We start from the raw sequence: 24,314 nt of genomic DNA on the forward strand, positions 1-24,314 counted from the left end.
GTAAAAAATTACATTTCTAACATAAAACTGTGTTTCAAGCCTGAATAGTAATCAAAAGCATAAACGCGAAATTCATAAAACTCACAAAAATGATTATTAGGCATAAAATCCTACCTGAAAATATTTATTCTGTGTTACACAATATATATAAATACAATTTATATCTTCTTATATGATGGCAGAAATATGTGCCGGGTTATTTTTCGTGTATTCTGTCCTAAGTCCTTACGCCCCATTTCCGAATTTCCATTCGACTCGTAGCTGAGTGAGAGACACTACATTTTATAATTTTATATCGTCGCGATCGCAAACAGGATGCTATCGCGTGATGCTGCGGGCGTTGGTAATAAATTTCGCGGATATATGAGACGCATCAGGTTCTGTTTGCGCGTACGCGAAGGAGGGGAGAAAATGTTGTTCCTCCTCGTTGTCATCGTCGTCGTCGCCGTCATCATCGTCGTCGTCGTCGTCGAATAGAACGAGACGGTATAACCTGTTGCTGTCGGGAGTAACGACGTAGAGAAGAAGGGAAAGAGATGGTATTTTATATATCCATCCACCTCTCTCGTAAAACCCAATGGTTGAGTGCGATGCAGATACGATCGGTACGAGGTACGACAGAATGGGCGAGAATGCCGACATGTCACACCCAACCATGTAAAGGATGATCGTGTCTTCTTTTTCTTTTTCTCTAGGACTCTCATTACGCATCCGCGGGTCCGCGAACGACGTGCTCCGCGACGTCGTCATCTTTGTCCTTTGACGAAAGGCTGTTGTCGAGACCTTTGGACGATCGGAGTCCTCACGTTCAGAAGGTCGCGGACCTTTTTCACTTTTTATACATTTCTCAGCGGCGAACGAGTTATGTTCAGGTCTGCGCGCTCTTGAGACTGAAGCGAACGAGTAAAAATAATATACTTTAATTTCCATATTGGCACGTTATTTTCCTCTCGACTTGATGACCTATCGCGTGGTGTGTTTAATTGATCAATTTTTTAGTACATTTTTATTTTTGTCACAATCAGGAATATCGTATTATATGTCCAACGAATTATGCACTTGTTTCCTTTTGATGATGCGACTTTATTATAATTAGCTTCCATATATCTAAAATCTAAATCAATGCTGGATAATATCATATTTAATTTCAAAGAAGTTTCTGTCTGTCACATTGGATATGAAAGAGGTATCGATATCTTGTCAACGGCGGATCTTGTTTGACAGTGGATTTTGCTCAACTTTGGATCTCTGGATATTCGCGATTATCCCCACAAATAATGTACGAATAATCGCGTCGCTATTAACAGTACGACTTCCGGGGGAGATTCCATCCGCGAGATCACCGTTGAGATTTTCCCTTGCTCGAGCTCTCTCTCTCGTAAAATTCTCGGCGCAGCAGCACCGATTTCCACTCGTTCAACTCGTTGCGTGATACGCTATAATATTGCACAATGCTTTTAATTCCCATTCTAAGATCATGCCGCCTTGCTTTAACGCGTCGGGAGGGTTTGAGGGCTATAACTCCGTCATGGTCGTTAGTCACGTTATGACACCTTATGAATCTTATTAGCGTCTTGACCTGTAGCTATAACCGTGCAATTATACGAACGGTTGAAGACAATTATAACGCGGTAAACGTAAAAAAAGAAAGGACCCCGCACACATCACAGGGAAAATTTGCCTCCCGTCGAATTTGCTGAAATTGTAATATGATGTAGTTCATGCCTTGATCAAGAATCATAATGGGCCCGAGGTCAAAGAATGAACAGTTCCCGAGATACGGGAGGTCAAAGGTCAATAATAGTGCCTTATTCGAAAATTCTATTTTTTGTGTATATCCGCACGTGAGCAGCGTTGTTGTGTGCGTATGTGCCATTCTGTGAGCGTAGCCTGGTTTGATACATGGCAATATAGTAATATAGGGCGTTCGCAATATGGCCACCTACGAAACTAATGCACGGATCGAGATCAAACTTGACCAGCATGTTCACCGTCGAAAAAGGGTTTTATTTTTATTTAAGCATGCGTACCGTGAGTGGCCATATTACCCTCACTGACGTTATATTGCCATCTGATCTCGTACTCTCTGGTTTGACACAATGGTAGAGTTTCAAGATTGGTAATAGCTATATAAGGAAGACAATCGGTGTAGCCAGAGCCGAAACTCGCCGAAGTGAGATTCGGCCTCAAATAATTAAGCGACCCGATTCTCGACGACTCGAATCAACCTACGAAACTACGTTCACATACAAATACACATATATATGCGTAATATATAACAGCTATGAATATGTAAAAGTGTGAATAAAAATAACATCAGTAGTTTTTAAATTGCGGTCTCTCTTCGGAACCACTCAGTTTTATTTTGGGATTGCTAGGAGAAACATACTTAAAGTGAAACTGTGGCTCAACTGGAATCTAAACATTATAATTCGGAAATAATGGCTAGTAAGTTCTAAATATATATATATATATATATATATATATATATATATATATATATATATCAAAGAAATGTTAAAGATTTAAAAGTTCTTTTAGAAGGGACACTACAAAAATCCTTCTTATTATTTTTCCTCAAAATTATGTGTTAACTCATATTATATAGATTTCATAGATGCACGAACGATGGAATGGCTATTGTTATCTTCGCCGATGCCAATTATTTTTATATTGCTGGCTTATTTATACGTCGTCTACTTTATTGGACCGCAATTTATGGAAAACAGAAAACCGTATTCGTTGAAAAGGTTTATACAATGTTACAATCTTTTTCAAATTGGTGCAAATTTTTGGCTAGTGTTTAACGTCATGACAGATGGTAGACCGTTCACTGCCGTGTGGAGATATTGCGAGTCACTCGATAAAATTTGCAGTCGTAACAGTGAAAAGGTATGTTAACCTTTTAAATTGTCAAAAATAAGAAATAATTTGCATGGATTTAAATTAGTACACTTTAAATATTTGAGAATTATATAATAAATAATTGTTACTCATACGACATACGCAATAATATTGATAAATTTCAACGTGTAAATTTGGAGAATAGATATAACTCTGTAAGAATTAACAGAATTGAGATAATAACGATTTCGCAGATAGATATAATTTTAATATTGCAGCAACTTGAAATTATATGGTGGACACTGTTGCTTAAAATAATTGATCTCATTGAAACCATAATATTTGTATTGAGGAAAAAAGATCGTCAGGTCTCATTTTTACACACGTACCATCATATTTCCACGGTTATCTATGCTTGGACGACGCTCAGATACTCTCCGCACAGTTTCCTCATGACTATCATAGCACTCAATTGTTCTATACACGTGATAATGTATTCCTATTATTGTCTGAGCACTTTTGGATCAAATATGCAACGAATACTTCTACCATTCAAGAAGTGGATTACTCTTATACAAATGGTAAGCTCTGAATTTAATTTGTCGATATACTTGTTGATATTAAATATTGCTTTTATTAAAACAGGCACAAATAGCATTCATAACGGTGGGCAGTTCGCAAGGTTTCATACTTAACTGCGGTAATATGAGTGTGAAATATTTTTCTGTCGCGACATTTCTTAATGGCATTGTAAACTTGTCATTGTTTTCCAATTTTTATAATTCTTATAAGAAATCGAAAACCTGATTGTAAAAGTACAATTTTGTTGAATGAAGAATGAGCATTATTATTAGATTAAATTAGCGTGATTCTGATATACATGCGTATTTGAAATTGTAAATGTATTACAAAATGTCAAAGCTGTTTTTTCACTTCTTCGTAGCGTTGTCAATTAATTAAGCATTTATCGTGTGAATAAGATGGAATATTTTCGCGCGTCTCACAAATGCGTTCGTCGCTCTCTCGTCTGTATATGTGTATATACGAATAAAGAAAACTAGACCGACTGGCTGGCACAATTTATTTTCTCACGGACTTTGAATTGATATATTATTCAAAGTATTTCTCACGGTTTCGGCTCAATCTTTCGCTTCTTTTTCCTTACGTCTTTTCATCGTCTGGTCTTTCCATCCGCCTCCTTTTCATTTCATTGAATCCGTGCAGCTATATCCTACAAATCCAGGCGTAATTCCAAATGTTTTCCATAGCCTATTAAACGATTAAAAACATTCCCAGATAGCCAAAATGCTGTGAGTTTTCTGCCATGTTGCCAACAATCGTTAATGCAACTAATTTTGACAAACTCGGGACAAGGTGAGACAGCATTATGCTTGTCGGGTTGAACTCATATGAATTATATTTCTATTAACAGCAAATTGATTGCAACGTGACAGCATCAATTTGTGAGGGATTTGTGATAGCACGACATATGTTGCAGACAACGTACCAATATTGCGGACCGTTTGCTCTTGAAATTGCGTCAACTGATTGCATGTATAAGCAGTCATGTAGCTGCGTATTTGTAACATGTTCTATTTCGATGTCAGCAAAGGACCTCGCATACATCACAGGGAAAATTGGCCTCTCGTCGATTTTGCTGAAATTGTAGTATGATTCTCGACGACTCGACCTACGAAGCTACGTTCACGTACAAATACACATACATATGTGTACAAAGAATAGAATTTTCGAATAAGGCACTATTATCGACCTTTGACCTTCCATATCTCGGGAACTGTCCATTTTTTGACCTCAGACCCATTATGACTTTTGATCAGGACGACATGAACTACATCATACTACAATTTCAGCAAATTCGACGGGAGGGCCAATTTTCCCTGTGATGTGTGCGGGGTCCTTTACGCGAGTGAAACCGAATATTCCCAAACGGGAAGAAAGGGAAGGAGATGGAAAAATAAAGCGCGTTTGTTAACGCGAGCCAACTCTTTCTTCGCTTTCTTTCTCGACGCGTTGATAAAATACGGATTTCCTCCGTATTTCGTGAACAGAATAAGAACAAATAAGAACGAGGCGAACAGAATAGGATTGAACTATCTGAACCATCTCGAAGACGGACTCTCCACGGATGCGGGGAGGACCCGAACGAGGTCGTGCATCGAGATACATCTGCGCGGTTTCCGCAACGCGCAACGTACACGTAAAACGCCCCGTTTGGCGAAGAATGCATTCTTGTGGTAGTTGTGGTTCTCTCGCACATAAGGCAGAACTTTTCCTCCGCCGCGGCCGCGCCGCGCCGGCTCGAGCCGTTAATAATAACAGATCGTCGAGAGAGCGCACAATGGCGATTCGTGAAAGGCGCCTCCGCGTTTGTCTTAAATGCCATGTATTAAGCGCAGGCCGATCACAAAGAAACTGTACACAGGAACGAGCGCTCGCGAGTCTCTCGACAGCCGGACGGGCGGATGACGAATGCGCCTCTCCGGGAATTGCCTCGTTAACGATTTCGCGTACGGCCGGCCGTTCTTCTTTTAGACATATAGGTCGTTGCAACGGCGAGGACAACGCGCAACCGTGTGCCAAGAATTTAGCGAACCGGTGGATCGCCAAGAGGGAAAGAAGGGAACGGGGGAGACGTCTACGCATAAACAACGGCGCGAAACGCGCAACAGCGTGCGCTTTGTATTCCTATAAAGTATTCTGCGGCGATCTAGGATATGTATACTGTCGCTTTGTATGCAAGCCCTGTGTCCCTTAGAACACGAAGTTATGGAGCGAAGCGGATTCGCGGATCGATTCCGTTCGCTCATTACGTTTGGTATTTGCGTTTGACTAAGTTTCAGACCAATTCGCCGCCGACTTTGCTTCAAAAGGAGCCCTTTGGAGTCGTCTTCGAAAGTCGTGTCCGAGAGAGAGAGAGACAGATCAGGCGATTCCGCGCTTCCATGTACCGCGTTCCGCGTTGGTACCTTTGCGTTTAGCGCGAAATGGGATAGGGGCATGCTCTGTTCAGGACATAAATCATCTTACGTCGCTTTTTCAAGCGGTTACGAGTACCGAGGGACAAAAGGGTACCTCGCGGTTGACGCATTACCGTCGTGAGTACCTGTCAAGAGCAAAGGAACCGGGGGCGGCAACGGAAGACCAGGAGGGAGAGAGAGAGACGCGAGGGATAACGGCAGGCATAAGAGAGGAGAGCCTCATGAGAGAAAAGAGCCCATGAAGCAGATGGAACGTTCGCCGGGAATGTCTACTAGGAGGGAGAGCTTTCCTGGTGTGGGCGGCTTACTTCCGGATTTATTCTGCGATGGACTTTCGATTCTGACGCTTGGTTACTAATTACATTTATACTAATTACAAGAGAAACGACAGAGAAGGGGAAATTACAACAATACACCTGCACTCGTCTCGTCGCGCGCGTGTGTGTGTGTGTGTGAAGCTGGCATATACGTATCATTTTGTGGAAACTCAAAGTTGAGAATTCTGGCTTTCTTTTTAATAGTTTTATAATTCTTTATAAGTTGGACAAATATATATATGGTTCTGGTCATTAAAGCACAAAAATGCCTCAGGACAAACGGAGACGATCACCAAAAACTATTAAAAATTAAGCCAGGATTCTCAATTCCTTATTAGTTTCCATAAAATAATACATCAGCTTTAAACACTCCGTTTCGTCACCTCGCGACGGTTTTAAACAGGCTTGACGGTGATGTTTGCGTCGGTCGACTCTCATTATTTTCGCTAATTAAGCCCGCGCGGTAGCTTGATCCGCGAATATGAGGTTCTAGAATGACTCGAGATTCCAAGAGAAGTGCTTCCACGGGCATGAAGGCGGCAGGGGTCCTCAAGCGTATCACGAGAGTATAGTATGTCAGAATGAGTAATAAAAAAATACCAAGATAATATTAAAGGATTTAATAAAACGAACGTATATTATGTGCTTGACAGCAATAAACGAAATCCTTTTGCATTAGATTGTATCTTTTCACCATCCATCCGGACATACCGCGGAGTGAATGAGAGCGCGAAGAGAATCAATGGAGATCAATAGATAGAGAGTCAGAAAAAAGTGCACGACGAGTGATAACGTGGGGAAGTCAGGGAACTAGCAATTAGTGCAGCAAGATCACTAAAATTGCATTATAAGGGCAGTTGGAACATAGTAAAAGTAAAACCGCGTGCAGTGCACGGTGAACGAGATTGCATACAACTCGACAAGCAAAGGATATCGTAATGAAAGGGGAAACTGGTAATGAACGCAAGTACCGATCATTATTATCGATTGTTCTAAGCGGACTGCGCAAATTACGGGAGCGATTCCCGGGCTAGTAACAGCCACAATAGTAAAAAAGTGAAAGTAATAAGCAATTGTAATAAATAAACTCAACAAGGTGCAATAAATCCAAAAGATTACGCATGTGTGGCTCGAAGTTCACTCATGCAAGATCAGAAGTTGGCGCCTCTCAAATGTTCCGAATGTCCTTCATTCTATCCTCTATCCTTATATGTTAAATATCCAGATCAAAGACCTCTTTGATCCAGATATCTTACGCTGAAATATATATCCACATTTCTGAGATAAAAAAAGGAAAAAAAAAGGTTTCTCTTAGAAAATACAATCTTTTTTTCAAAAATCTGTGCAGCAAGAATTATAGCAAAGAAATGAGCGCGTTTCACAATATTAGAGTACAAATTTATGTTATTGCTTATAACCGCACATCCATGGATAAAGATGCATTTAAAAAAAAAAGAACGCGCAATTTATTTTGTCACATTTTATAATGTTAGACAGACATCAGATATGACGACTATGATAAGGGTTAAATACATTGGTATGAAATCATGATTATTTTCTTATAAAGTGAGTCATACTAATGGTATAAGATTATAATTATAATTACAGAATATTTGTCGAATAGCGATGACGCTGGACATTCAGAAACTATGTCTGTAGACAGAGAAGTGTTGGTGAACGTAAATTGTCCGATTAGGATGATACTCAATTACATAAGAAAAATTGCACGTGTCAGCAATACATGTAAATAAAAGTGAAATGAAATAAAAATCTTTAAATATATCTATTAATTATATAAAAGTATTAACTTTATTGCTCATATAGCGTACAATTTCGATTTTGATAAATTACAACACGTAGCCTTTTAGTTAACTAAAATCAGCATTAAAATCTCATAGAAAACAATTTCTTTCAGGCGAATTCGATTTGTGCGATGAAGTAAATTGTCAACTGAAAAATGTTTCTTTTTATGAACCCTGTACAAATGGAACAGATATTCTTCAATCAGATTTAACATACTTTATCGTCACCTTCGAACGTAAATAATAATGTACGACTATTTTATTTATTAGAATTACAGGTAATATTTTTCAGGGGATGAGAACGGACAGATGATAAACCTCACACCGCTTCTAACTGGCAAAGCAGCCAAAAAATATTGCGACATTCTATCGAAGATCCAAAGACCATCGCGAAAAAATTCTGTTAAATCTACGCTCAAAAAGCATAACAACGTACAATAAATCTAATGAATAAATTACTTTACAATTGCAGCTGTATTGTAAAGTATGTGCGTATGATAGCGTTAATCCACGAGAGACTAGACATGGATATATTAAATGATATTTTTAATATGTACAATTTATCTGACAAAAATACATTATGAAAATTATGAAGTTTATTAGGCTTATTTAGAGAGAGCTATTCTAAAAGTACATTATGTACATTATATATATATACATACACATACACGCGCTAGAAGTTCTTTATAATAAATTTTCATCTAACTCTCGAATGCTCTCATCTCTTACAGTGATATCATGAAACTTCCCGTGCCTTCCAATTTTGTGATCGGCGAATTTCTTGGCGCCTGGAACACCCTCCTCTAATATTAAGTGCGAAGAGTTATCCTTCTCGAACTGCAGCGCCTCTTCTATATGCTTCGGCGAAAACATGGCAAAATATGTTGACGCACGATCCGCCAGCATACTTTTCTGCGGGAATTTTACAAGAGAATTCGCCAAGTTCATCGCTGTACCCAGAGCTGGAAAAGATTAAAAAGATAGACACACGTTATTATTAATGATTTTATATGATCAAATGGCTTGAAATAATAATATGTATAAATATATGAGAAAAAAAACTGTACAATCGTTATCTTGACTTATTTTATTTTATAAACTAAGAACAGTTAGGAATTTTACATATCTCGTAATGTCTTCTCTTACGAGATTTAAAATAAATTCAAAAGAATCTTTATTGTACCTGAACCGCAAGATGTGTATCTGTGCGTAATTCCCCAATTGAATGCATCCTGTGCAGTAAGCGCCCTTCCGGTCAGTATAAGATCCATAGCTCTGGAATATCCGATCATGGCAGGCAAACGGACGGTGCCTCCGCATAAAATTGGAACGCCAAAACGTCGGTTTAAGAAGCCCACCACCGCTGTATCCTCTATAACCCTCAAGTCGCACATCAGAGCAAGCTCGAATCCTATTCCAACCGCATACCCGCTCAAAGCTGCGACCAACGGCTTCTTAGACAATTCAGTTCTATTCGCCTATAAAGAATCAAAGAGACCCGTTAGTATACTGAACAAATGTGCCGTTTCGTAATTTGAGATTGCAAGTGCGGCTGTACCAGCGGTCCAAAATGTGGTATGCTTTCCTCGTTTTCGCCGTTATAGTCCGCGATTTCTTTGAGATCGTAACCGGCACAGAAATTGCCTCCCACTCCGTATAACACTCCCACTAACGACTCTTCATTATTCTCAAATGCATCCAGCGTTTCGGACAGTAGATGCGCGGTTGCAACGTCTAGGCAGTTCCTCTTTTCTGGACGATTAATACCGATAGCAGTCACCTTACCCATCTGCTTCACCAGTATCGGTTTTTCTGAAATGAAACATATGTGTGCCGATACCTTATATTTATTTGTTATACTTTTCGTGATATTTCAAATACATTACCTTTGTCGTCGACACTCGCATTCGCCGCAGGCTGAGAGGTTAGGGTTCGTCGTACGTTATTTCTCAGCGTACGACTAAACGAACCGGACAATTTCCTTAGAGAATGCATTGTTTTCACGCTATAAATGTCTTCCACAACAGTTTACACTTCTGAGAATATAAATAGTTTTGATGTAGCTTTCACTAAAAAATTAGGATGTAGGATTTTGTTGAATTCCAGCTACGTCAGGTAACAGGAATCTTCTTTCGATAGGTAACAGCATGCAAGATCATACGAATCACACGTTAATGACTTCTTTCTCTTCTTCCTCCTTTTACTTTCTTCAATGAGATTAGATTCGCGTTTAAAGTTTAAACACGCGTCCTATGGCGTCCTACAACCTACACACGTGTTTTGTGGAATATATCGACTACGTCCGTACGTCGTTCGGTTTTCGATATATCGAACCGTCGATAATCGTAAAATCGATAAAATTTTAAAATATAAAATTGTTTAAAATAAAAATTTACAATTTAATTATTAAAATGTTTGTTTTCAAAATGTTAATGTGAAAAAAAACATGAATCAATAATTAATAATTAATATTCATATTTAATTGAAATATATATTTTATATGTATAATGTAATACGCATTTCTATCTCCAAGAAATTAGTGAAAATTAATATTATTATAATATTGGCATTATATCGATAACACAAGCGGAACGTTGATATCAATATTTATAAAAGAACTTCAAGATACTTTTTTTCGCTATATGTAATTCACTTCAATCCAGTTCTTCGTGATCGATCGTTTTTGACAAGAGCAATCGACGAAGCTCGACAACGGGACTTCGGGAAATAAAACGACCAACGGTAATTTAGACCAACGACCGCCTTTTAGGAGAGATGAGGACGGGCCAAGCTGAAGCCGGGAGATGTGGGATCAGCTACCTGAGCTGATATTGACGCAGATATTCGGCCATCTCGATCGCGCGGATCGCGCCAGCGTCAGCCAGGTCTGCCGGTCATGGAATCGCACGTTGTCCTCACCCGTGCTCTGGCGATCCGTCACGGTTCTCATCGATCGCGATCTGCGCGGCGACTTCCCACTGGCAGGAGAACTCGCCGTAAGAGATTTTTTTTCCCCCGCCATCCGATGAGATTCTTCCCGGTGAATTTAATTAAATCTATCGTAGAATTGATAATCAAGCGAAATCGAAATCGTGAATTTGAAGAAAAATATTATATATAGTTCAAGAATTAAGGAACTGATTCACTTTGGAAAATAGGCAAAAAAAAGGACAGAAATAAATATTTCGGTAGAGAAAAAAAACTCACTACATGACTATTTTATGAAGTTATTAAGTTCTCTTAAATTTTGTCGAAGAATCCTTGCCAATTTGACCCTTTTTTTTGCCAGAAAAAATTTTAGCCAGAAATATTAAAAATAAAAAAAAATAAGATTTTTTTCGTAAATTACGTTTCTTTTTTTTTTTTTTTTTTCAAAAAAACACTCATGGGTCAATCTGACCCTACACACACTTTGATCGTCCACCATTTTAAATTGACGAGTGCGATCAACTTGCGAAAAAATTTTCATATGTACTTGGAACATTGTTAAATCAAGTGCCACTTTTTATTTATATCAATTGATTTAACAATGTTCTAAGTACATCTGGAAATTTTTTCCAGCTGATCGCACTCGTCAATTTAAAATGGTGGACGATTAAAGTGTGTGTAGGGTCAGATTGACCCAGAGTGTTCTCCGTGAATGAAAAAATAGGTGTGTTCTCGGAGGGTTAAAAGATGATCCTGAATAGAGATTTTGTCGTATATCATATTTTCATTAATTGTGCTAACGATATAAATGCTCGATTCATCATATTGACAGGCGAAATATGGACAGCATATGCGCAGCCTGGAGCTCGCTTTTTCGCGGCCGTACATTTCGCCGAGACAGATCAGGATCAGGCGCAACACTCAGGCCGAGGCGGGCGCCGATTTTCTGGCGATCGTACGCGCGAAGGATGTGCAGCTGCGGCGACTGATATTGACAAACTGGGTGTTCGGCTACAAATGGGGCAATCGGGGAACGCTGCTCTGTGCCCTGGCAAACTTTCTACGGTGATCTCCCGTTCTTATACCGATTTTAACAGAATTTACGAGCTGATCCTTTTTCTTGTATTGCAGCGGTCAACGCAGCCTGGAGATCCTGAGCTTATTAAACGCGGACTTCGGCGTGACGGACGTCTTGCGACTGCTGGGAACGGTTGTCAAAGGGTCCGGTGAACATCTAGTCTCGCTGGATCTCCGCGGTGCTTTCAGAGAGTGGCAAGCTCCTCATGACAATCCGAGGTATATAAAGACGTTAGAAAATATTATATATTTATAAATGTAATAACACAATATTTTTTTAGTATCTTTATATCTCATTTTAAAAAATGTATATATATGTATACACAAATAAAAGTAAATTGTTAAACAAAAATCTCAAGTGCTTTCGCAACTTCAGAATTTATTTGCGGCAATTCTGTATGAACCGTGATTAACACACAACATCATTGTTTTAGATACTTGCGCCTACTGGGTCGTTTTCACGCGCTAACTCTGTTGAAATTGGATTATCCGGCTTTATCAAATCACGCTCTCGACGCTCTTGCAAATGGAGCATCGAAAACGCTAAAGTACCTGTACATATCCGTAAGGGACTCGGACTCTAGGCAGCACATGGTAGCGGACGTTGCCTGGCGCAATTTGGTGTTAGCTTGCCCTGATTTGACAGTGTCCTATACTATAGGTATAACACTATAACAAAATGTTGCTAAACAACATAATCTAAGATTGCCTCCTTCACTAAAAAGTATATAGAATCCATCTTTGAATCCGTCTCTATTTCTTTTCAAGCTCGTTCTATGGTCTTCGTAGTTCGATTAAATGTAATTAGATAAATAATTTTCAAATCTTTTTTATTTTTATTTTTTATTATTAGGGACTTTGTAAGTAATATTTAAGTGCAAAAATTTATTTTAATAAAAATAGGCTTGATTTTTATTTCTTATTGAGAATTATTGCACCATTCAGCTTTTCAAGTTTGATTTTCAGTGAACATCTCGCACTATGAGGACATGTACTACTTACTATTGCCTAGTATCCCCCTAGCTAAGTTCCACATGTTCAGCGGGCACGTATGGGATCAGAGCAGGTCACGGAACTTCAGGAGCACGATCGGTCTGATAATTACTCAATACACAAATACGTTAGGTATTTTACAAGCTGCTACTTGCTAATCGATTTTTGAGACCTAACGATATAAAATAAAATATTCGATGCTGTTGGATTTGTTACATAAACTTCATAAGATAAATTATAAATCGAGCTCTTTTCGGTGAATGAATTCTGTGTCCGTTATTATAAATTTGTCATCGTAACAGAATGAGGAAAAATATCTTCTTTTGCAGTTGAAGTTATGCTGCAGCTTAGGAACAATCGCGAATCACTCGACGATCTGTTGGTGTCCATGCTGATACGTTGCAAGCGCTTGACGAGATTGCAGTATGATGGAATTATAAGAAGCCTCGAGACTCTACGCGAGATATGTCAGCTTCAGGCCGAACGCAAAACCCGTGAGTAGGAATGTTTTTTACGGCACCAGTAAATCTGATTGAACGTGATCGTAGATTTCAGGACAATACATGTGAAACCTCGGAACATCAATATTCATAATCGTGCTATACTGAACGATATTAATTATCGATACGATCGCAAAATGCACGAACAAGAAGTCGACTTTCGGATTGAAGATCCTACCTCGATCTTATTCTTTTATTGATGAGTTATCTTGCTTTCGTCAATAATTTTGAATGTTTACAATTTGGCAAAAAAAATTTAATTCTATTTTGATACCAATGTTTTACGACGTCATTTTTCTTTTTATCAAATAACACAATGACAATTAAAATAACGATAAAATAACAATTTTTAAATTATCCAAGAACGAAATAATACATAGTTGTACTATACCACAGCAACCAGCACTATGTATAAAAATATTAAAATTGATTAACAATCAATTTTGACTCGAATTTTAAGTGACTGTTATATGTGTATGTTTGGGCATAATAATACATATAATATATGAGTATTATAAAGTTTATTATTTATTCAATATATATAATTGCTATCAATTTATATAAAATTTACATAAAATCGTTAAATTGCATTTTGTCTCTGTTTCCTTACATTATTCGTAAAGAATAAATATAGTAGTATAAAATGGCAGTGATTATAAAAAATGGCAGTAATTATTTATAGAAAAATATATATACATCAAAATGACATATCAATTATAAGAATCTATACTTTATAGAAGAAATACTGTTTGCATATAACGAATAACATGATATATCACAATCAGAAATATTTTATATAAAAAATATGTAAAAAAAATGTATAAAAAATAATTCTAAATTGTGTTGGAAAATGCTCATTGATGCTTTTAAGTATTTTTTATCTTGTTATATTCATCAAGTCTAACAAAACAATATCAAAAAGAGCATTTTTATTGTAATGTTTTATATATATCTATCTTTTGCTTTATGCAGTAGTCTACGCATTATTTTATAACTTATAATTAACAATAGATATCCCACTAACACAAAAAAGGGATATTATCTTTTTCACTAATATCACGGACGGTTTCTTCATTAGTCATTACTAAAATTAGAAAATATATTTATCTATCATCCTGAGGTAAAAAAGTGTAATCCCTAATTATAATATCTTCGGAACTTTAGTTATGTAAAAGATTCAGTATATTCAAGTCTTCCGTTATTGAATTAAAAATTATGTAAAAAATTATTTAAGACATCATAACATCTTCAAACGTCTGTAGGATTCCTAAGCATTCGTGATATATATAGGTGATATCTATTCCTTCGCGTTGACTCGATAAATCCCGTGAAGACAAATCCACCTCAACGACAGGACTTCATGTGAGTATTAAGGACAGTTCGTGTGACAAAACCCTTACCGCATCGAGGACAAACGTACGGTCGTTCGCCCGTGTGATATCGCTTGTGAACAACCAGAGTGGACCTCTGCGTGAAAGCCTTGCCGCATTGGTCGCACGAGTACTTCCTTTCTCCGGTGTGGGTGACTTTGTGGGTCCTCAACAGGGTCTCACAGGCGAAACACTTGCCGCACACCTCGCAAGTATACGGCTTTTCGCCGGTGTGCGATCTGTTGTGGATTTCGAGGCCCTTCGCCGTCTTCAACTCCTTGCCGCACAGCGCGCAAAGGTACCTGCGTCTCTCGTGGTTCGACTGGTCACCGTGAGCTCTGATCTTGTGCTGCTTCAGCATCGACTTATACTTGTAGGCCCTGCCGCAAACGTCGCATTTGTGCTCGGACTCGTTCTCGCTGGGCTCCTCGAACGACTTCTCGTCCGACGCAGGATCGTAGTGGTAGAGACGATTGTGTTCCTTCAAGCTACGCAATATACTCTTTTGCAATCTGTATTTACATCACCTCGATATCGTAGAATTAATTGATTTAAGATACTGTGTGATACTATTTTTAATCCCAAAGGAAAAACAGGGAAGCTTTATAATTTATTTTCTAGAACAGATTGAGTATGTATAGCTTGTCGACAAACAAATCAAGCTAACAAAGAAAAGGAAGAATCTATTTTTTAATATAAAACGCGATCGGGGAACTTGCGAAATCGAAATTGAACTTCCTTCGAATTCAGAAAAAAATCTAAACGTGTACGGGTCATTTGAGTTTTAGTGTCAGATCAGAAGTAAACCCAGCGATATAACAGCAGATTAAGCGATCAAGAAGATATACCTGTACACATCGTTGAAGATGCTACCGCACGCGTTGCATCGCTGATACTGCATGAAGTCGTGCATCGTCGTGTGAGCGATCAGAGTGTCCTTATCGGCGAAATCCTGGCTGCAAATCTCGCACGTGAATTTCGGCGGGGCTCGGTGACGTCGCCGCCTGTGCCTCTCCACGTCGGTCACGTTGATGCCCATGAAGCTGCACTGGTTACACGGCGCGGTCTTCGGCGTGTGCGATTTCTTCACGTGGGCGTTAAGCATGAACTGCTGGGGATAATTCTTGTCGCAGGTGACGCACTTGAAGGGCCGAAGGATGCCGTGCGCTATTCTCAGGTGCGCGACCAGTCTGGTAACAAAGTGAAATTTTGCCTGGCACAGCTCGCAGACCTTCTCGCCACCTTCGAATCTGCAACCATTCAAAACAGCAAGCATTTCGACGGGTCTCTTTTCTTTACAGACCTGGGTCGACAACTTGATACTTAAGTCTGACAATAAGTAAGATTCCGTCAGATCTATATTCGCAATTATTTTTTAAACAAACTGCCGTCACGTAGAAAATAGATATACAATTTGAGTCAATAAACTGATCACAAATAAGTATCAATGAAAACATTTGTTACAACTTAAAAAAAAAAAAGATTAAAAGTATCTGCAAAACCAAAGCGAAATATTATTAAGTGTTACTTTAAATCTTTAAATTAATCGGATAAACCGTGTTTGAGTTATCATGGCCATCGTTTTCAAAAATAATGTTTTGAGAAAAGCGCGTTTAAATCTCTCTCTTGGAACATAAATTTTGTAATTTTTAACAATTTACTCACAATTAATCTACATCAGCTCCATTTGTATGATTTTAAACTAATGGAAAATGAAAAAAGTGTTTAATTTTTTGAAATGTTCAAAGTCCTGTAACCTCTTAATATATAAATTATAAGCAACTCACTTTTGTCCAATATCAGGTAGGTCCTCATTCTTCACCTTCAAATCGTGATTATTTGTCCACTGGCTGCAATAATGATACACATTTACATAAAGCCTCGTCGAAACGTAACTGTAAATTCTACTAACATTCGTTTACCTAGGATAAAGTCGATGCTTTTGTAAAGTGTGCTTCCACAGCTGAGGAGAACTCACAGATCGCATCGTTAAAGAACCGCAAGTGGCGAACGAGATTCAATGGTACATTTTAAAGACGTAATTAAAATCAATTCTATATATTCCAGATTTACGTTGCATTTATTACAAAATATTACAATCGCAGTCAACAAGTCAATCCTATATATTCACTGTATATTGAATAACATATACAGTGTAAATAATATAGTAACATAAGTTATAGATCTGTTGAAGGTAATTTATAATAATATAAATAATTGTGATCGTTTGAAATATTAAAATTACAAATTTCCAAATATTACAAAAATATAAATGTATAATACTTGTTGAATATTTCATTCTTAAGTGTTTGGTGTTTAAAACATTTTTCTGTTAGCATAATAGAATTGTTTGAGGTATATACAATTGTAAAAAAAAACATTAAAATAATCCTAATTAGATAGAGATCGAAATGTCGTATTCGTCGGAAGTTCCATCTCACAGCTTCGGCTGCACGATCTTCTCGTGCACTTTGCGATGCCTCTTGAGTAAGGTGTTGGACACGAATCCCTTACCGCAGTCCAAGCACTGGTAAGGCCTCTGATCCGAGTGGTACCGCAGATGCAGGACCAGCGATGTTCTCTGCGTGAAACCGCGGCCGCACTGCTGGCACACGTGCGGCTTGTCGCCGGTGTGCGTCCGCTTGTGAATGCTCAGATTCTCCTTGCTGGCGAACTTCTTGTCGCACGTGTCGCACTCGAAGATCCTCTCGCCCGCGTGATTGCGTTTGTGCACCAGCAGTCGTCTCATCGACGACAGTTCCGCGCCGCACAGATCGCACAGGTGCTTCGCTGGCGCGTCCGCGAATCCGTGCTGGTTTTTCATGTGCCTCTCCAGCAGCCTCTTGTACACGAATCTCTCCGGGCAGAACTTGCACGCGTGCCTGGTCCTCGCGCTCCTCGTGACCGCGGCGGCATGTTTGCCGGCGTGATGCGTCACCAGGTGCACCGACAGGTTCTTCTTGTACAGATAATTCTTGCAGCAGTGCTCGCAACGATACAGACGCTTGTTCGTGTGCGCGTTCTGATGGTCCAGGTACTCGGCCTTGTGGAAAAAGCCTCTGCCGCACGTCTCGCACTTAAAGCTGTAGTCCTTCGCGTGCCGTCGACGATGGCACTCCAGATTGGACTTCTGATTGGTGCTGTACTCACAGAGATCGCAGGTGAACGCTTTCAGCCCCGTGTGGATCAGTTTGTGACGAGCTATGTTCATCGGGCTGCGAAACGTCTTGTTGCACTCGTCGCAGCTGAACGCCCGGTCGATGTTGTGCAGGTTCTTCAGGTGCTCCACGAGCTTTCGCGTGTGACGGAAACGAGCCCCGCACTTGACGCATTGGTGCATGGCGCGCAATCTACCTCCCCGTCGTTGCCTGAAAGAAGGGAAGGATAATAAAATATGCATCTCATGACGGAATTTCACAGAAAAACAAAAATTAATTGAAACAATTTTTAATTGAAAAATTAACGCCACATTTTTATACTATACTTGTAGTTGGAATCTTGAATGATTTACTTTTACTTCTTCAATTTGTGTGAGCGCTACCTACCCTTTCTACCACTTGTCTTCAGATGTGATAACATGAGAAACATTAACAATGTAATAACGTAATAATTCTACAAAATTTAGTCGTTTTTGTAAAATTAAAATAGAAATTATAAATAAGGAGGAATCACATAACCGTTACAAAATTAAGTTATTTAAGTTACAAGATAATTAAGTTACAAGATTTTGTAAATAAATGTGAAATATTTTATTCGAGCAAATTTCAAACAAATTTTTGAGAGAAAACAACTAATTTGTTGTGTTAGCTACGATATATTAAATATGCATCAATCTTGTAAAACAAGTAAAAACGACAATCATTCTCTTATAAATATATGTATACTAAAGAGGACAGATTACATTTAAAGATATTAATTTTAATTTTACAACAATAATACGCATAACTATATAACTATATAACAAATTATTGTGAGCATTGCATCAAGGCATTTTAGTTAAAAAAAATAATGGTTTCTTTGTAAATTTCAGAAAAATAATATCAAGGTTACTAGACAATATCTTTCTTTTATTTAAAAGAAGTAAATACATAATTATTTATATACACCGTAGCGTAAATAGAGAAACTGAAATATATAACTTTTTGAAATATGATAGAGCGCTCGTGTGTATAAAAACTTTGAGAATGTTAATTTCTGAATTTGCTTCCCTAAAAAATTATATACAGAATATAATTTGTATAACAAATAATTAGAATCACTAATATAATCAGATAATTAACATCCTAATATGAGAGCAGTTGATTCGACGTTTCCGGATTCGTTCCTGATTCTCTTGTATGTATTCTCTGATGCCGTCTATGTCTAGGTTTATAAAAAATCGATTGGAAAGTTTATAGGTTTGAGAATTTGTAAGTAAAGTAGTATGTGAGGTGAATAGAGTAATCCGGGAATAAATTGATACGTACATGATACGAACAAATTATGATTTATAAAATTCTTCTCTATTAAAAATCTTACTTTTTACCATTTTTACGTAAAATGCGTGTCAGTTAGTTTGGTAATTTTTTAATTAGGTAATACATCTAATTAAAAATTACGTTATTTAGAATTGACTTACGCGACAGAGAGGCAAACGTCGTATAGATAGTACAACTTAGATAGTACAAGTCAGGAAATTAAATTAAACTTGTTTAATTCTAGAATTCATATGGATCAATATTATTTAACTAATGTTTTAATAGGTAAACTCTGTGTCGATTATTTCAAACTACATTCCGCGTTTTTTTTAAATCAAATTGTTAAGACAATCCTCGCTATTCAGAGAAACAAATTGCAAAATTCGTGAACTAATCACAATAACAGATGTCACGTGCTTTCGCGCATATGGGATCGTGTGCATCCCAGGATTAATGTAAATGAATTTAATTAATTTCGTCGTCGATACACGTTGAAGCAATTTCTCAAATAACTATTTAGCTATCTATTTTGTCTTGTTGCGTAGAGGAGACCAATTCCTGGGTAAAGTCCATGATTATTTTCTTAATGGATACCACAGGCAACGGCGGCAGCGGTCCGGGATGCCGCTTCCTGTGGCAGATGAGCCCGGGTTTCTGCGCGAAGGTATGTCCGCATATGTCGCAGATGTACGGTTTTTTCCCGGTGTGAATTAATATGTGTTGCTCCTGTGCGGTCTTTCTAGGGAAGGTTTTACCGCAGACCGGACAGGAGAACGGCCGGATACCCTGATGGATCCTCAAGTGGAGGTCCAAGTCCCTCTTCTGGCCGAAGGTCTTGCCGCAGGTGGGACAGACGACCTTCTCCTTTCGCTCGTGCCAGATCAGGTGTTGGTCGAGATTCTCCTGCGTGGTCAGACCGCGCTTACATATCTTGCACTCGTAAGCAGGCTTGTAGTGTCGATACTTCATATGCGCCTTGATGGCGGGCACGTTCTTGCAGGCATGTCCGCAGATGCTGCAGATGATGGGTGGCTCGCCGCTGTGCACCTGATTCATGTGTTGCTTCAGATCGTTCTTGATTTTGAACTCCTTCTTGCAGACCGTACAGGAGTGCTGGAAGCCGCTGGTATGTTTCCGTATGAAATGATCCTTCAGGGTACACTTGTTGTTGCTCTTGTACTCGCAGATGCTGCAGGGATACAGAAGAGGTCCGTGAACGTTCATGACGTGGCGCTTTAGCTCTCGCTTCAGACTAAAGCTCTGGCAGCAGGTTTCGCACTGATACTTGTGCAGGCTCATATGTACTACCATGGTTGCTTTCTGGCTGAAACGTTGGCCGCACGTGGCGCACTCCAAGGAAAATTTAGGTTTCTTCTTGTCAACTTTGTCCCGATTCAAGTTCTGCTTTCTCGTATCTTCTCTCATTTTTCTTTTCCTGGCGATGTGCCGTTTAATTCTATTTGATAATAAGTCGTATTCGGGCACGCATTCTATGCTTTCCGCGTCCACGATGTTCAGAGGATCCACGGGTGAATCACTAAAACATAAATTACGAACGAATTAAATTTTATTACACACGATATGCAGGATCTATCGCTGGATATTGAGCTTACTTACTTGGGATATTAAGATTGTTGAATGATTTCCAGTTTTTTTTTTACACGAAAATATTTTTAATCTACAAAGAGACTGCGAGAAATATAAAGATTACATTAAGTTAAATCCCAAATATAGATCGTAATTAATTAATGTAACATAAAATATTTTTAAATGTAGTATTCCAAGACTATTAAAAAATGATTAAATAATTATTTAACAATAACATTTACTTAATAAAAATTTTGATTCTTTTATAACAATGAAATTAATCTATATTTACCAAAAATTTCATTGCCGAATATCATTGCCGAAAATATTTTTAAATGAAAGAAAATAATATACTCTGGACGATTAATATTATGATTTAAATAAAGACTAGTTAATTACGTGTTTATGTATTTGTTAAACAAACAATATTGTATCGATATCATATTTATCTTAAGTAAATAGAATATTATGTATTCTTTAATTCTCTCGTGTCTTACTTCATTGTGTTGCACAAAGGAAATCAATGAATATATACAAAATTGATAAAAATTGTAATTTTTATTATAAACTACATACAAAATACAGTAGAAAATTGCAAAAGACATTCATATTTCAAAATTTGATATAAAAAAGTGTGCATATATGTATACATATACATGTATATAATATTGCTCAAAAAGTTTATATATGTATGAATAAAAAGTATCAATAAAAAATATTAATTTTTGTAAGAATATTTATAAGATCTATACAAATATCACACATTTATATCTACAAAATATGTAAAAGAAATATGCATTTCTTCTATATAGATAAAAAGTACTATTTAAATAAGCAACTTTCTGAGATTTTTGTTTTTTGACCATGGCTCTTTTTATATCAAATTTTTAATTATTCTCTATGTAATCGTGAAGCATTTAATCCACAATTAATTTCGTCAGGTGTAGAGGTATCCACTAAAAATACTACAAACTTGTACATCTTATTCAATCTTTATGACTGCGTTTTTCGTCGCGTATTCTTTCGTAAATTCCGTGACAATGTTCTTGATGGAGACTACAGGTAGCGGGGGCAGCGGGCCAGGATGTCTCTTCCTGTGGCAGATTAAACCGGGTTTTTGAGCGAACGCTTGACCGCAAATATCGCAAATGTACGGTCTCTTTCCGGTGTGGATCAACACGTGCTGCTCTTGAGCAGTTTGCCGTCGAAAAGTCTTTCCGCAGACAGGGCAGGGGAACGGCTTCACCCCGGTGTGCACTCTCATGTGCGAGTCCAGGTCGCGTCCCCGGAATCTCTTGCCGCAAGTCGGACAGAGTACCTTTTCCCTGGTTTCGTGCCACGTAAGATGCTGCTCCAAGTTCTCCTGTGTCGTCATACCCCGTCGACATATCCGGCAGACAAACTCCGGCTTGTAATGCCTGTACTTCATGTGAGCCTTGAGGGCGTGGAGATTCTTACTGAAGTGACCGCAGACGTCACACACGATCGGCGGAGCCTCGCTGTGATTCTGCTTCACGTGGTGATTCAGGGCCTTCTTTATCTTGAACTGCTTGCCGCACGTGTCACACGCGTAATCGTAGTTACTCGTGTGCAGCCGGATGTAGTGATTCTTCAGGGTACCTTTGTTGTTGCTTTTGTACTTGCACACGCTACACTCGTACATCTGTTGCCGATGATTCTTCTCGACGTGGGAGACCAGATAACGCCGAAGGCTGAAGGTCTTCGGGCAGTCGGCGCATTTGTGCCTATGCTGCTTCAGATGCTCGGCGAGGTTGCTCTTCTTCAAGAACTTGCGGCGGCAGTGATCGCACTCCACGCACGTCGTCTTCTTTCTAGTCGGTCGATTTTCCTCGGTTACGATCCGCGAACCAAGCTTTTCTCTCGTTAGACTTGCACTCATCTTTTCCGATGGTCGTCTTTCATGTTCTGTTAACGATTTTTTTCCTTTCGTCCATTCACATTCGATTCCGACAAATGGTTTCTGGACATTGGATTCAACATTCAACGGATCCACTCTAAAACATAAAAAGACAAAAGTTCGCGTTACCAACAGCTATAACTCGAAGGAACGATTGCTTATGTGCCTGTCGAGAAAAATCATTGAGAGTTTGATAAAAACGAGGAGGAGGTAGTTGGGAACGGTTTACAATAATTATTGGAGGCGGTTTAATAAACATTTGGATGCTTTATTGCCATCGTTCTTCAAGTTACCTTCCTTAAAGGGTGATTAGAAGTCTGCAGAGATTTGCGAAAGAGGATTAAATATCGGCTTTTCATATATGCAACGCAAAACTCTTGGATCACCTAAAAAAAGAGTGCGTATCAGTACCATAATTAATTATGCGGCATAATTAATTAATGGCAAATGGTATAACTTACCTGACGACGAGTAAGTAAAATCTACAGATCAGAATATAATTGTCGAAGAATAGATTAATCGAAAACAATTTGAAGGAAAAGCGATTTGGATTAATCGTTCATATATATATATATATTCAAGTAAATATTCGCTGTACATGTACGAAGTAATCATATATAAATCTAACTGCGTTTATTACAAAATATAGCATCGTAACATCATTTAACAGAAACTTGCAATATACCCGGGGAAAAAAATAACAAACGTCTTATCCTATAATTGCAATTACTGAAGATATAGAAATATCACGCGCTTGATAAAAATTTATCTTTAGAAAAATCCTATCTCTATAAAGGAAAAGATAACGTTTAAACAAATGATTATAGTACTTTCTAGATTTAACGGTTTCGGACTTGGATTAAGTGTTTGGTAAGTTTTTCGTTTTGCTAATATAATTCTTAACAAACTCGCTCACAATGCCTATCACGGGTATAACTGGCAGTTTACCGAGCGGTCCAGGATGCATTTTCCTGTGCCATATCAGGGCAGCCCTTCGCGAGTACCTCAACCCGCATATGTCGCACGCGTAAACGTTACTCATGTGCGTCAGAATATGTTGCACCTGATTCGCCCGTTTCTCGAAGGCTTTCTGGCAGACCGGGCAGACGTAGGGATTGATCTCGCCGTGGATGGTCACGTGTTTGTTCAGCTTGTTTTTCGTGAGAAAGGTCTCGCCGCACGTTGTGCAGATGTAGCTGTCCATGTTTCGCGTGCCCTCGTGCCGTCGTAGGTGCGCCTCGAGAGAATCCGCGGAGAGGAGACGCCGCTTGCAGATCTCGCACTGGTAGCCGGTCTTCAGGTGAATGAGCTTGGTGTGCGCCTTGAGCGCGTGGTAACTGTTGTAGACGCGTCTGCAAATGGTGCACGCCACCGAGAGTTTCGTGTGCTGGCTGTACATGTGCCTCTCTATAGCGTACTTCGATTGGAACACCTTGTTGCAGGCGGTGCACGTGTTGCAGAAAGGATCCAAGTGGCTCACGAGGAAGTGCTTCTTCATGTCCGGCTTGTTCCACACGACGGA

The 24,314-nt window shown here is 38.7% G+C and overlaps 5 protein-coding genes across 5 annotated transcripts; 2 read left to right on the forward strand and 3 right to left on the reverse strand.

Annotated features, from left to right (window-relative positions):
• The first annotated feature begins 2,441 nt into the window (after positions 1-2,441).
• On the forward strand, positions 2,442-8,403 carry LOC139809540 (very long chain fatty acid elongase 1-like). The gene is made up of 6 exons (XM_071772478.1): positions 2,442-2,448; positions 2,609-2,892; positions 3,099-3,425; positions 3,490-3,544; positions 7,769-7,903; positions 8,255-8,403. Exons 1-6 carry the CDS (start codon positions 2,442-2,444, stop codon positions 8,401-8,403), a joined length of 957 nt encoding a protein of 318 aa, XP_071628579.1.
• On the reverse strand, positions 7,947-10,245 carry LOC139810024 (carnitinyl-CoA dehydratase). Its single transcript, XM_071773364.1, has 4 exons — positions 9,849-10,245; positions 9,521-9,774; positions 9,146-9,440; positions 7,947-8,924 (listed from the first exon to the last, which is right to left on the reverse strand). The coding sequence occupies exons 1-4, from the start codon at positions 9,955-9,957 to the stop codon at positions 8,647-8,649; spliced, it is 936 nt and encodes a 311-aa protein (XP_071629465.1). The 5' UTR covers positions 9,958-10,245; the 3' UTR covers positions 7,947-8,646.
• A 314-nt stretch (positions 10,246-10,559) lies between these two features.
• On the forward strand, positions 10,560-13,937 carry LOC139810273 (F-box only protein 39). The gene is made up of 7 exons (XM_071773685.1): positions 10,560-10,958; positions 11,723-11,955; positions 12,022-12,186; positions 12,402-12,628; positions 12,934-13,092; positions 13,290-13,454; positions 13,509-13,937. The coding sequence occupies exons 1-7, from the start codon at positions 10,767-10,769 to the stop codon at positions 13,658-13,660; spliced, it is 1,293 nt and encodes a 430-aa protein (XP_071629786.1). The 5' UTR covers positions 10,560-10,766; the 3' UTR covers positions 13,661-13,937.
• A 90-nt stretch (positions 13,938-14,027) lies between these two features.
• On the reverse strand, positions 14,028-16,484 carry LOC139810157 (zinc finger and BTB domain-containing protein 41-like). Its single transcript, XM_071773478.1, has 2 exons — positions 15,679-16,484; positions 14,028-15,318 (listed from the first exon to the last, which is right to left on the reverse strand). The coding sequence occupies exons 1-2, from the start codon at positions 16,104-16,106 to the stop codon at positions 14,805-14,807; spliced, it is 942 nt and encodes a 313-aa protein (XP_071629579.1). The 5' UTR covers positions 16,107-16,484; the 3' UTR covers positions 14,028-14,804.
• Positions 16,485-21,468: 4,984 nt separating this feature from the next.
• Positions 21,469-23,656, reverse strand: LOC139810158 (uncharacterized). Its single transcript, XM_071773479.1, has 2 exons — positions 23,086-23,656; positions 21,469-22,889 (listed from the first exon to the last, which is right to left on the reverse strand). Exon 2 carries the CDS (start codon positions 22,772-22,774, stop codon positions 21,857-21,859), a length of 918 nt encoding a protein of 305 aa, XP_071629580.1. The 5' UTR covers positions 22,775-22,889; positions 23,086-23,656; the 3' UTR covers positions 21,469-21,856.
• Positions 23,657-24,314: the final 658 nt, after the last annotated feature.

Source organism: Temnothorax longispinosus, chromosome 3 (genome assembly GCF_030848805.1).
Source record: "Temnothorax longispinosus isolate EJ_2023e chromosome 3, Tlon_JGU_v1, whole genome shotgun sequence".
Lineage (NCBI taxonomy): Eukaryota > Metazoa > Arthropoda > Insecta > Hymenoptera > Formicidae > Temnothorax > Temnothorax longispinosus.

Bases quoted from the DNA above. Each gene is read 5' to 3' on its own strand.
- LOC139810158 (XM_071773479.1), bottom strand. From the start codon at position 22,774: ATGAGTGCAAGTCTAACGAGAGAAAAGCTTGGTTCGCGGATCGTAACC.
- LOC139810024 (XM_071773364.1), bottom strand. From the start codon at position 9,957: ATGCATTCTCTAAGGAAATTGTCCGGTTCGTTTAGTCGTACGCTGAGA. The intron at 9,441-9,520 runs GTACAGCCGCAC...GATTCTTTATAG, and splicing joins TACCACATTTTGGACCGCTG to GCGAATAGAACTGAATTGTC. The intron at 8,925-9,145 runs GTACAATAAAGA...AATCTTTTCCAG, and splicing joins ATACACATCTTGCGGTTCAG to CTCTGGGTACAGCGATGAAC.
- LOC139810157 (XM_071773478.1), bottom strand. From the start codon at position 16,106: ATGCTTGCTGTTTTGAATGGTTGCAGATTCGAAGGTGGCGAGAAGGTC. The intron at 15,319-15,678 runs GTATATCTTCTT...TATATTGCGTAG, and splicing joins ATCTTCAACGATGTGTACAG to CTTGAAGGAACACAATCGTC.
- LOC139809540 (XM_071772478.1), top strand. The intron at 3,426-3,489 runs GTAAGCTCTGAA...TTATTAAAACAG, and splicing joins GGATTACTCTTATACAAATG to GCACAAATAGCATTCATAAC. The intron at 7,904-8,254 runs GTAAATAAAAGT...AATATTTTTCAG, and splicing joins TGCACGTGTCAGCAATACAT to GGGATGAGAACGGACAGATG.
- LOC139810273 (XM_071773685.1), top strand. From the start codon at position 10,767: ATGTGGGATCAGCTACCTGAGCTGATATTGACGCAGATATTCGGCCAT. The intron at 10,959-11,722 runs GTAAGAGATTTT...TCATATTGACAG, and splicing joins CACTGGCAGGAGAACTCGCC to GCGAAATATGGACAGCATAT. The intron at 13,093-13,289 runs GTATTTTACAAG...CTTCTTTTGCAG, and splicing joins TCAATACACAAATACGTTAG to TTGAAGTTATGCTGCAGCTT.